The following is a 13151-nucleotide window of genomic DNA, read 5'->3' as shown; positions in this document are numbered from 1 at the left end:
GGATAGGTACATACCGCACAATAAGGTTTATAATTGGGGGAAGGGTAATTACAATTCTGTTAGGCAAGAACTGGGTAACATAAATTGGGAACAGATGCTGTCAGGGAAGAACACTATTGAAATGTGGAGATTGTTTAAGGAATGCATACTGCGTGTGCTCGATATGTTTGTCCCTAGCAGGCAGGGAAGATGCAGTCAAGTGAGGGAGCCTTGGTTCTCAAGAGAGGTCGAACGTCTGGTTAAGACGAAGAAGGATGCTTATGTAAGGTTTAGGAAACAAGGAACGGAAAAGGCTGCAGAAGGATACAGGTTAACCAGGAAGGAGCTGAAGAAAGAGCTTAGGAGAGCTATAAGGGGGCATGAGAAAACCTTGGCAGATAGGATCAAGGAAAACGCCAAGGCTTTTTACACGTATGTGAGGAATAAGAGAATGACCAGAGAAAGGGTAGGGCCAATCAAGGATTGTAAAGGGAATTTGTGCACGGAGCCTAAAGAGATAGGAGAGGTCCTTAATGAATACTTTTCTTCGGTATTCACAACTGAGAGGGACCCAGTTGTAGTAGAGGACAGTGTGAAACAGGCTGGTCAGCTAGAGGAGGTCGATGTTCGTAAGGAAGATGTACTAGGAATTTTGAGAAAGTTGAAGATAGATAAGTCCCCCGGGCCTGATGGGATTTATCCAAGGATTCTATGGGAATCAAGGGAAGAGATCATAGGGCCTTTGGCAATGATCTTTTCGTCCTCACTGTCCACGGGTATAGTGCCGGAAGATTGGAGAGAGGCAAACGTCATTCCCTTGTTCAAAAAAGGGAATAAGGATAACCCTGGAAATTACAGGCCAGTTAGTCTTATGTCAGTGGTGGCAAATTATTGGAAAGGGCTCTGAGAGATAGGATTTATGATCACTTGGATAGGCATTGTTTGATTCATGATAGTCAGCATGGATTTGTGAAGGGTAGATCATGCCTCACAAACCTTATTGAATTCTTTGAAGAAGTGACCAAACATGTGGATGAAGGTAGAGCAGTGGACGTGTTATACATGGCTTTAAGTAAGGCATTTGATAAGGTTCCCCATGGTAGGTTCTTGCAGAAGGTAAGGAGTCATGGAATAGGGGAAAACGTGGCAGATTGGATTCAGAATTTGCTGACCCTTAGAAGACAAAGGGTGGTCGTGGACGGAAAATATTCAACATGATGCTCTGTTACGAGTGGTGTACCACAAGGATCTGTTCTGGGTCCTCTTCTATTTGTGATTTTTGTAAATGATTTGGATGAAGGAGTGGAAGGGTGGATTAGTAAGTTCGCGGATGATACGAAGGTGGGTCGCATTGTGGACAGTGCAGAGGGCTGTTCTAGGTTACAAAGGGACATTGATAGGATGCAGAGCTGGACTGAGAAGTGGCAGATGGAGTTTAACCCTGAAAAGTGTGAGGTGATTCATTTTGGAAGGACAATCTTGAAAGCAGAATACAGGCTTAACGGAAAGATTCTTGGCAGCGTGGAGGAGCAGAGGGATCTTGGGGTTCATGTTCACAGTTCCCTGAAAGCTGCCACCCAGGTGGATAGAGTTGTTAAGAAGGCGTATGGTGTGTTAGCTTTCATTAATAGTGGGATCGAGTTCAAGGGCCGTGAAGTTATGCTCCAGCTAGTTCGGCCACATCTGGAGTATTGTGTCCAGTTCTGGTCGCCTCATTACAGGAAAGATGTGGAAGCGTTGGAAAAGGTGCAGAGGAGATTTACGGGGATGTTGCCTGGAATGGAGGGAAGGTCTTACGAGGAAACGTTGAGAGAGCTAGGGCTTTTCTCTTTAGAATGATGAAGGATGAGAGGTGACTTGATAGAGGTGTACAAAATGATCAGAGGTATAGATAGAGTAGACAGCCAGAGACTTTTTCCTAGGGTGGAGGTAGCTATTACGAGGGGGCATAGTTTTAAAGTGAGTGGAGGTAGATACAGGGGAGACGTCAGAGGTAGGTTCTTTACTCAGAGAGTGGTAGGAGTGTGGAATGCATTGCCAGACAGGGTAGTGGAGTCGGCCTCATTAGGGGCATTTACACGGCTATTAGACAGGCATATGGATGATAGTATAAGGTAGGGGTGGAGATTAGATAGACTTTAGGATTAGGGTAAAAGTTTGGCACAACATCGTGGGCCGAAGGCCCTGTACTGTTCTATGTTCTATGCTCTAAACCCCTTGCTTCTTTTCAAATAGTGCTTTCAGCCCCTTTTCATCAACTCATGCATTTACACAGGATATTGGTTTAACATCCAAAAAGATAGCATAAAGAATTACTGCATTAAATTGTTGATGTAGATTATATGCTTCAGCTCTGCAGTGTCCGTAAGACATAGGAATGGAAGTAGGCCATTCAGCCCATTGAGTCTGCTCCACGTTCAATACGATGATAGCTGATCTGATAATCCTCACCTCCACTTTACTGCAAACTTCTGACTTAAATATGCTATCCTTTAATCAAGTTGAGGCTGAGTGCAGGAGGTGAAAGCACAGAATATCACTACACCAGGCACCACCCCCCCCCCCCTCAAAATTACAACTTCTTACTCACGCTATGGGTTGCATTTTGAGTGATTTATCAATTCAATTCAATGCGTGTTAATGCTGGTAAAACCAGGATACTTGGAGAATAATGTTTAGTTGGGTAGCAAAGACTTGCATGATATTGCAAGCACAAAGAGAAATATGTGAGTGCTTGTCCTTTACAGGTACAGGAAGACAAGTACTTTCAGAAAAATTTCCTCTTGCCACATACATTACAAGGATTTCTTAGTTTTTTTTTTAATGTGATGTGGGCTTGTGCTGGCAAGGTTTGCATTTAATGCCCATCCCTAGTTGCCGTTGAACTGATTGGCTGTTGAGGCCATCTATGAGGGCAATTAAGAGTCAACCACATTGCTGTGGATGTGGGGTCACAAGTAAGCCAGACCAGATAAGAATGGCAAATTTCCTTCCCTATATGAGTAATATAAGGATGCTGAAGGACAGGATAGAGTGTGCAGCCAAAACTAAAATTTCTCTAAAACTTTCACATCCTTCCTGTAATGAGGTGACCAGAACTGAACTCAATATTCCAAGTGTGGTCTAACCAGGGTTTTATAGACCTGCAGCATAACCTCGCGGCTCTTAAACTCAATCCCCCTGCCAATGAAAGCCAACACACCAAATGCCTTCTTAACAATCCTAACAACTTGGGTGGCCAAGGGAGTTCAATGCAGATTTACAAGGATGATACCTGGGCTTCAGGGGTTGCATTATGAGCTGAGATTAGACCTTTATTCGCCTAGAATTTGAAAGGTTAAGTAGTGATCTTCTGGATATTAACAAGGAAAGACAGGGTAGATAAAGATAAACTATTTACACTGGTTGATGATTTTAGGACCAAGCCATTCAGGGGAGATGTTAGAAAACATTTTTACACACGAAGAGTAGTGAAGGTTTGGAATTCTCTTCCTCAAACGGCCGCTGATACTAATTCAATTGTTAAAAATTCATCTCAGATTTAAATTTATTTAGCAAGGTACCCAGGGATATGGGCCCAAGGCAGGCATATGGAGTCAGGCCACAGACGAGCCTGCTCTGCCATTCTGTAAGATCAAGGCTGGAAGGGCTGATATTCTACTCCTGACCCTACGTTCCTGAGGAAATTAGTGACCCAGATGGGTTTTTCCCAAAAATCGAGAATAGATACATGGCCGCAACTAGATTAGCTTTGAATTGGAGATTTTATTGAATTCAAATTTCACCATCATGGCAGTATTCAGACCCGTGTCCCCAGAACTTTAAACTGGGGTTTTGATTTAATAGTCTGGTGACATTATCCACACAATCACCTCTCCCAAAACAAAGATTTTCGTTTTGTACTCCTCAGGAAATTCACAAGACTACCAATATAAAGGGAACAGTATTTTATACTGTATGAGATGAAAGTGCTGATTTGTTGTCAAGCAGATTGTGGTAGAGGCAGAGAAGGCACATAGAAGCAGAAGAGTAGGAGTCTGATCTCCCACATTGTATTCCTTCTGCCACACCTTTGCCCACTTTCCTAGCCTGCCCAAGTCCTTCTGTAACCTTCCTGCTTTCTGAATACTACTTGTCCCTCCACCTATCTTTGTATCATCTGTAAACTTAACAATAATTCCCCCAGTATCTTCGTCTAGATTGTTAATGTATAAAGTGACCAACACCGACCCCTGCAGAACCCCATTGGTCATCAGCTGCCATCTTGAAAAAGACCCCTTTATCCTCAAAAATCAAAAGAACTGTGGATGCTGTAAATCAGGAACAGAAACAGAAGTTGCTGGAAAAGCTCAGCAGGTCTGGCAGCATCTGTGAAGAAAAAAATCAGAGTTAACGTTTTGGGTAAGTTGTCACCAGGTGTGACCTGCTGAGCTTTCTAGCAACTTCTGTTTTTGTTCCTTTATCCTCACTGTCTACCTTCTGTGATACATGGAGGAGTATTTACATTAAGACAAGAATTTTAAATTCCCTAGGATAATAGCAGAGCTGAACATGATACAAGAGAAAATGCTAGTAGTGGTGTCTTGAATGAAGGTGAGTTTCTGAAGATTAAGTCAAAGGCAAGGAGGTTATCAGTATTTTTTTTATCTAGTTCTTATTCAGACTCAAATTTCAGATCAACAGAAGCTAAATCCAAAGAATAGATTTGCCCAGATGATTATAATTAATCAAATACAATTTTACTGGTGATTTGAATTTGTTTTAAATAGTTGCAAGCATCATACATATCAGTTTAGTTTCCAAGTATCACTTTCTGTCTGCAGGAGATGTGTATGGAAACGGACAAAGTGAATGTGATCAAGCATCTTCTGTAAAGGTACCAGAGGTAAGATTATATTTTATCACTATGTACATTAATGGGAGAAATCATTTCTGCAGTAATTAAGTTTGAAGTCCAAATTATTTGCATATGTTTGACCAACAAAATATCTTTTGACAATAAATTAAAGTCTTTTTTAAAACACATAATTTGCTGTGGACCATCTAGTTCCTTGTGAATATTATACTCAGTCGAAACAAAGGACAGTACTTTGACATGAGATTGCATGATATATGTTTCTTAAAATATAGCGAAGACAAAATAAGAATTTTGGACACTTTTTGTGCTTGCAACCTCTGATCTCTGAGAAATTGATTTGCATCATCACCAGTGTTGGGAGGACATCAAAACTCAAAAAACGGAAACGAAAGAGCTGCAATTTTGTAGAATCTTGTCATGTTTCTCAGAGATGTTGTAAAGTTTTCGTATTCAGTTAATTATTTTAAATTGCAGTCATGGTTGCATAGGGAAATTCAGTGCCATTATTTCTCTCTCTCCGTAGAATAATGTGATGCACTTTGAGCTACAGAAGCCTATCACAGGAAGATTAGGGTTCTCCTTAATAGGTGGTGAAAGTGGTACTTTTGTAAAGAGTGTTCATCCTGGTGGTGCAGCTGCTGTGGATGGAAGGCTGCAAGCTGGTGACCAATTACTTCAGGCAAGTTACATGCATCGAATTATGAAGGATTACAGTGCAAAAATAATGGCCACCATCTGGCCTGTTTTTCTTCACAAAGACAAATGCACTGTCCTGCTTTTCTCTATGTATAATACTTTGCGATTTCAAGCATCCATCAGTTTCTTTGTAAATCAACTATGTACTTTGTTTCAGGAAAACTTATTTGTAAAAAAATTAAGCATTTTGACAACTTTTGTCTAAAGCTTTTAAATTTATAACTTCCATTTTTGCAATTCTCATAATTGTTTAAATTATTTAGCTAAATAATAGTTTTTCCACTGGTTCATGAGTCAATAACAAGACAAAACAAATTAACTGTTTATCACAATGTAATCTTCCATAATTTTGTATACGTGTAACAACTGAGTTGTTAATCTTTGGCTTCAAAAAGAAGTCCCAACTTCTGGAGTCTGTCTTCATAATCATAACCATTTAATGCACCAGTCTCTGGTAATATCTCGGTGAATCTGAACTGCAGCTTTTTCTGTTGTTTTTAAGGTCTACCCTTCTGGAGAATGCCTAAACTGCACGTAATGTTTCAAATGCAACAAAATAGATTTTACAAGATCAGTATTAGTTGCTTGTTCCGAAATTTTATTACCTTAGGTACAAAACCAAGAATTCAATAGAACATAAAAGCAAGTAGCTAATGTTGAACTTGCACAAAAATTTAATGGGCCACAATGCGTATGGTACTGGGCACCTCATTGCAAATCGGGACAATCGGGCATTGCTATACATATTTCTGCAAGTATTTATTTCTCATGTTAGACACTACATTAGCTTCACAATGAATGAAGACTATCTAGCTATAATGTTTGGCTCATTGTTTTTTTTTCGAAAAAGAGGACTTTCAAACTTGCTACTCTCCAGTTCTCTGGTACAAAACTCCTGTCTGCAGAATTTTGGAAAATTATAGTCAGACATTCTGCTGTTTTCTACCTTCAGGATCCTGAAAGTAAGCCGTTAAATCCTGGTGACATTTTATACCTTAAATGTAACTAAGCTTTTAGTTTTATTTATGTGAAAATAGATCTTCACTATCTACTCCGCCTTCCTTTATTATTTTTACTATCCTAAAATAAGATGAAGGGTGGCACGGGGGTTAGCACTGCTGCCTCACAGCGCCAGGGACATGAGCATGATTCCAGCCTCGTGCAACTGTCTGTGTGGAGTTTGCATGTTCTTCCTGTATCTGTGTGGGTTTCTGCCGGGTGCTCCAGTTTTCTCCGACAGGAAGGCTGATGGGACCCATTCACATTGGTTGGATGTACATTGAGTTTTGATGTTGCTCCTGATACTGGCGGAACAGAAAGATGAGCTAACTAAAATGCAGTGGTTTTTACTTGGTGACAGTCTATCTTTAAAAAAGTGGATATGTGAATTCCTTGGGTGGCTGCTTAATAATTGGTTTTAATGTAAAGTTTAATCAAATTTGGTTTACTTATCCATGGAATCTGGATTTTGATGGAGTTTCCTTTGGCTGGAGTATACTGTTCACCTCTAGTTCAGTTATTTTCTTTTGCTGATTTATGGTTCTATTGCCAACTTTCTTTCAATCAAGGAAAGGTCCATCTTCACCTCATTATGTAGTTTTTTTTCTCTTCTCTATACTTGAATTGAACAAAACTATATTTGCTACAACATCCCAAATGTTGCTGTACTTTCAGGTCATGTACTTATTATTGAGATCTGAGTCAAGTCACGCTACTTCCTTGTAGTAGTATACTTGACAGAAGCATAAGGTACAAATTCTGAGATTGATAATCATGGCTTATTCTCCATGCAAGTTATTGAGATAGATGCTCCTGTTACCCACGCTACCCTGGTTCAATTCACTTGTTCATATTGCGGAAAAGTATATTTCTCTTTTTTTTGCTTTTTAAACCTTTGTTCTTGAATGTCTTTTATTCATTCATTCATTCAGGCAATTTGGGCTTTGCTGACTAGGCCAGCATTGTTTACCATCCCTAACTGACCATGAGAAAGTGTGATGAGCAGCCTTCTTGAACCACTGCAATCCATTTAGTGTAGTGACACCTACTTCTGTTAGGGAGTTCCCTGATCTTGACCCAATAAGAGTGAAGGAATACCAATATGTTTCCAAGTCATGTGGGGGTTGGAGGGGAATTTGCAGATGGTATCTTGCCTTGCCTCTGCTGCTCTTGCCTTTCTGGATGATAACATTTGTGGTCTTGGATGGAATTGTCAATAGATTATTGATGAATTACTGCACTTTGTACACCTTGTAGCATTACACCCTGCTGCTACTGTGTATTTGTTGGTTGAGAGCGAATGTTTGTTGATGTAGTGCTATTCAAGCAGGCTGCTTTGTCCTGCATGGTGTCAAGCTTCTTTTGTTGGAGCTGCACTCATCCAGATAAACCAGGAGAATTCCATCACACTCCTAGCTTGTGCCTTTCAGATGGTGGACAGACTTTAGAGAGTCATGTGGTTAGTTACTCCCTGCCTCTTAGTATTCCTAGTCTCTGCTCTGCCTCTGACCTGGTGGCCATATTATTTCTATGGCTAGTCTGATTCAGATTCTGGTCAGTGATAACCGCCACACTGGGTTATTTAGAGATGATGATGCTGTTGGCTGTCAGGAGACAATAGTTTGATCCTCTCTTGTGCAAATGATCATTGCCCGACACTTGTGTGGCACAAACCTTGTCACTTGTCAACACAAGCTCGTATTCTCCAGCCCTTGCTTTTGGACACGACAACTTTGTTATCTGAGAATGATGCTGAACGTTGATCGATCATTAGCAAGCATCCCCATATCTGACCTTATTTGTTGCAGGATTCCTAGTCTTTGACCCTGTTGCTGTAGCCACTAGTATTCATGTGATTGGTCCAGTTCCTAGTGGTAAACCCAGGATTCTGCTTGTGGGTGATTCAGCATTGGTCATTTCATTAAATGCCGAAGGGTGATGGCCATTGCCTGGGATGTATGCTACAAATGTTACTTGCCATTTATTAGACTCAACCTGCATTTTGTCCAGGTCTTGCTGCATGGTGAATGGACGTGAACTATTTCAGTATCTGAGGAGTCATAAATGATGCTAAACATTGTGCAGTCATGAGCTCCTGTCTCCCTGGTGCATGTCAACCATCCACAATGCACAGCCAGGAGTTTGATGGAATACTCTTCACTTATCTGAATAAGTGCGGTTCTACTAATACTTAAGAAATTCAACACTATCCAGAACAAAGCAGTCTGCATGATCAGCACTCCGTCCACCACCTTCAAAGTTCATCTCTTTCACCAGTGGTGTATAGTGGCAATAGTCCATACCATGTTCAAGATGCACTGTAGTAACTAGCCAAGCCTACTGGACAGTGCCTTGCAAACCCACGTCACTACCATAGCAGGCCAAAGACAGCAGATGGATGGGAACACTACCACCTGCAAGTTCCCCTCCCAAGCCACATATCATCCTGACATGAAACTATTTTGCCGCTACTTCACTGTTGCTGGGTCAAAATCCTGGAGCTCCCTTCCTGACAGTAGTATGGGTGTCCTCGCACCTCAAGAACTGAAACAGTTCAAGAAGGCCATTCACCATGTCCTTCTCAAGGCCATTTCTGAGTGGGAAATAAATGCTGGCCTTGACTCCCCTATAGTCCTGAAACTTATCTGACCCAGCTGCTCAGCTCTTGAAATTAGGGAATGCCAATGAATGATTACCCTCAGAGAGAAGAAATTTCTCCTCATCTCCATCTTAAACGGAAAATCCCTTAATTTGAAACTTTGCTCCCTAGTTCTGTATTCCCCAAGAGGTGAAACATTCTCTTGACATCTACGGTGTCATGACTTATCAAAATCTTATAAAGTCAACTCATTCTTCCAAACTTCAATAAGTATAATCTCAGCCTGCTCAAATACAACCACTTATGTCCCCAGGAATCAACTACTGAATCTTCACTGTACTGCCTGCAATGCAAGTATGCCCATCCATAAATCAAAGGCCTGGGTTCAAGTCCCACCTGCTGCAGACATGGATTATAACATGTCTGAACTGGTTAATTAAAAAGATTTACATCATCTCAAAAAATTAGACAGAATTGTACACATCCCAATAACCTGGGCAGCTGTATCAGGACTTCCGTACTTTTATACGTCATCCCCTTGCAATAAAGGCCAAACAATTGTACCAAAATTATTTTTTAAAGATGGAAATCAATTCAGCTAGCAAGGAGAAAGCGAGGATGGAGAATAAATATGCAAAATTACAATGCATTTAGTCTGGGATAACATATTCCAACTATTAGCCTTTAATAATACCATTGTGCTTATTTCATCACAATTTTTCCACCCTTTGTTTCCTTCTGTTGTACATAGTAACCATATAAAATAGCAAAAGGTTTGCAGTGATCAAAAGATCTTACTGTTTGTGACTTACCTATCATCATCTACTATTTTAAATCATAGGTAAATGGGAAATGTGTAGTTGGAGTCTCCCACACTAAAGCAGTGACAACAATCCGCAAAGCCAAAGGATTAGTGAATTTAACTGTCTCCAGAGCTAAATCCTCCAGCGAAATGAGAGATACAAATAAGGATGCTGAAGCTATAGGTTCTTTCTCCAAAGTGCAGCATTGTGCAGGTATGAAAAAACTGAATGTTATTGAGTTCAATTTATGCAATTCTTTAAATCTAATCTGTGCATTATCTCCAAGAGCATGTTGTAAGTGACTGCTAACTGATTGGACCAATTGACTAATATGTATCTAATATTTAAGAATCCAATAAGCAAACCAATCAAATGGCTGATTTTTGTGTTGTGTGCCACAGTGAACGTCAGCGATTGTAATTTATTTCTTTCAATTTATCTAAATATAACAAGATGCTATAAATGCCTAATCAGTTAAACAACAGAACACACAATTAGAAACTGTTAACATTAAAAAACATCAAACTGTCAGTTGATAGATGAAAGAATTATGTAACAAGATTTCATATTTTAAGACCAATTGCAACCACCAGACTAAAAGCAATGTGACTGTCCATTATTTTGGATAACATATACGTTAAACAATAGAACAGAACGTTCCCTGTTACTTCTAACACAACTGACAAGCTAGTTTGACAAGTGTACTTTACACTGTCCTTTGATCAGTCAGTTTTCCTAGATCAAGTCCAAAGTTGTTCATAGCTCCCCAAGGTTTACTACTGTTTCTTTCCCAACTTGGTTACTATTAACTCCTGAACTGTCTTCCTTTGCAAGGGTTTATCCACAAGCTCGGCTAATCTTCCAGCTTCATTTTACATCCCATGGATTTGATTTTATCATTCCAAGCCCAAACCCCCACCTACATTTTTTAATGGCGGTCCATAGAGAGTTTCAACCACTTACTGCTCCCTCTCTCCAAGATCCTCACCGACTGCCTGTGTCTGAGAGTTTCAGGGATATCTTAGAAATCCTTCTCTTCTTAATCCTATCTACGTTGCAACATGAATCACATGGTCCTTTGAATCCAGTTAGAAACATTAATTAGTTATCCTTGAAATCTCTACTGTCTATTATCTTCGAATGAAATTAGCTGTTTAAAGAATAGCTGTTTACAATTTTCAGCACCCTTCTACAACTTTGGAGACTAGCAGTCTGACCACTGTAAATACAGATGTTGTTGCCATTGTATTCAAGCGTGAACTCCTTGCAACAACTTTCCAGCAAACAGTCTGGATTTTCCTTTCATGTTTAACAGCTACATCTCCCAGATCCATTGTGAGGCAGGCTACAGGAACAATCAAGTGAACCCCCTCCTTCATTTTATTTTGAAGGCACACTCCCAAAGCATAACAATCTTAAAGCCCTCATATCTGTAGCAACTTTGAGATTACATAATGGCAGAGAAAGACATTCCCATTTTTCTAACCTGTGTTTCAGTATGAACTCAGTGTGAGGAGTGTCGGTTAGCTCAGTTGGTTGGATGACTGGTTCATGATGCAAGTGATGCCAACAGCACGGGTTCGATTCCCACACTGACTGAGGTTAATATGAAGGATTCTCCTTCTCAAACTCTTCCCTTGTCTGAGATCTGATCACATTAAACCACCACCAGTCATCTCTCTCTAATGAGAAAGCAGCCCTGCAGTCTGGTAGGACTGTGGTGACTTTACCTTTTACTTAGTATGTATGCTACTCCCTCTTATCTGGAATTTCATGAATTAGTGGTTACCACCAATTTGTGAGCTACAAAGAAATATTTCTCTTGCCTTTATAACCTGGCACAATGGATCAAACAGACACCTCAGGCTATGCGGCAAAGGTGCTGTGAGAATGATGAAGAGAAGTGAAGAAGATAGCAGCACTGAATAACATAGTTTACACGAAGTGTGCAGCTGTTTTAGCTGTGATATGAACAGTTTGGTTTAATGGCAGCAGAACCAAAATAAAATAGCTGCATACCGCAGTATTATTTCACCCCAATCTCGACTAAACCTCTTTTCTTTTCTACCATATACTTATTGTAGATGTCTCTCAGCAAGAAGCTGAAGTTCCAAAGTCTTTAAGTGATGTTGTTCAACAGGAAGTCAATAAATGTTTTTTTGTAATCCAATAAGCTCAACACCAAAAGACACTCCGGGTAACCTCTTGCGGTTGAGGGGCAGTCATTTATTTTTCTCACAGTTCTAATCTGTTTACTTTGAATTAAAATGATCACTAAGTGATGCTTTAGGATTTTGAACTTAAAATTGTGCCATGTCATTGTTTTTGTGGTTAATGAAAGTAATGTTGCAGCCATTGTTTTGGTTACCAATTCATTTGCAATTGCTTGGCATTCCAATTGTATGAGAATGGACTGAAAGAGGATTCAGGTCCAGAATGGTTTCCTCCATTCACTTCAATTTGGATTTCATTTGGATTACAGCCTGCCCTAATATTTTGATCTGAAATCAGTTCTCAATGGATTGCCATGGAATGCTGAATTCCTGAATCATAAATCTAGACTACTGGACTAATTATGAATATTTGTTTAATCTGATCGATATTTACCCTGGGAGACTCGTGCTTTTGCATGTGGATTCAAATTTGCTACTATAGTTTGCTGTTTGGAATGGCAAAGTTGGAAACTATAGCAGAAACATAACTGGCTGAGGTTGCCATGAAGGTCCTGCCTTCGCAATCTTGTATTTCTGTGATGAAAGAGCAGCCCTACGATCCTCAGGGACTATGGCAAATTCATTTATCCGTCAATCAACAGCGAAAACAGAATATGAATGAAATTGAGCATGAGCAGCCCACAAAACAGGAGGTTTCCCATTGCTTACCTGTTTTACACCATGTCTGTATTTGGTTCCACCGATGTATTAGATATGTTGCATGATGGGTGGCAAAAATTATTTTTGCATGTTTTGTGCCACTGCCATCATCCATTTCATCTTTATATCTTTGCTGTTTGTGATACCATGTGTCCATTATAATAGTGACTATACTTCAAAGGTATACATAAAGTCATACAGTATGGAAATAGACCCTTTGGTACAACTGGTCTATGTTGACCAGGTTTCCCAAAGTAAATTAGTCCCACTTGTGCATGTTTGCCCCATATCCGGCTAAATCTTTCCTAAGCATAATACCTATCAAAATGTCTTTTAAAAATTGT

At 40.0% G+C, this 13151-nt stretch overlaps 1 protein-coding gene across 1 annotated transcript in view; it reads left to right on the top strand.

Annotated features, from left to right (window-relative positions):
* ptpn13 (protein tyrosine phosphatase non-receptor type 13) overlaps positions 1–13151 on the top strand; it is a 190343-nt gene that overhangs the window by 141910 nt on the left and 35282 nt on the right. Inside the window, exons 29-31 of the mRNA XM_048604393.1 lie at positions 4803–4864; positions 5361–5516; positions 9973–10147. Coding sequence (XP_048460350.1) covers positions 4803–4864; positions 5361–5516; positions 9973–10147 — 393 coding nt within the window. The remainder of the gene's footprint in view (positions 1–4802; positions 4865–5360; positions 5517–9972; positions 10148–13151) is intronic.

The sequence above is a fragment of the Rhincodon typus genome, chromosome 1 (genome assembly GCF_021869965.1).
Source record: "Rhincodon typus isolate 14 chromosome 1, sRhiTyp1.1, whole genome shotgun sequence".
In the NCBI taxonomy this organism is placed as follows: domain Eukaryota; kingdom Metazoa; phylum Chordata; class Chondrichthyes; order Orectolobiformes; family Rhincodontidae; genus Rhincodon; species Rhincodon typus.
This window is presented reverse-complemented; position numbering and strand designations above follow the sequence as displayed.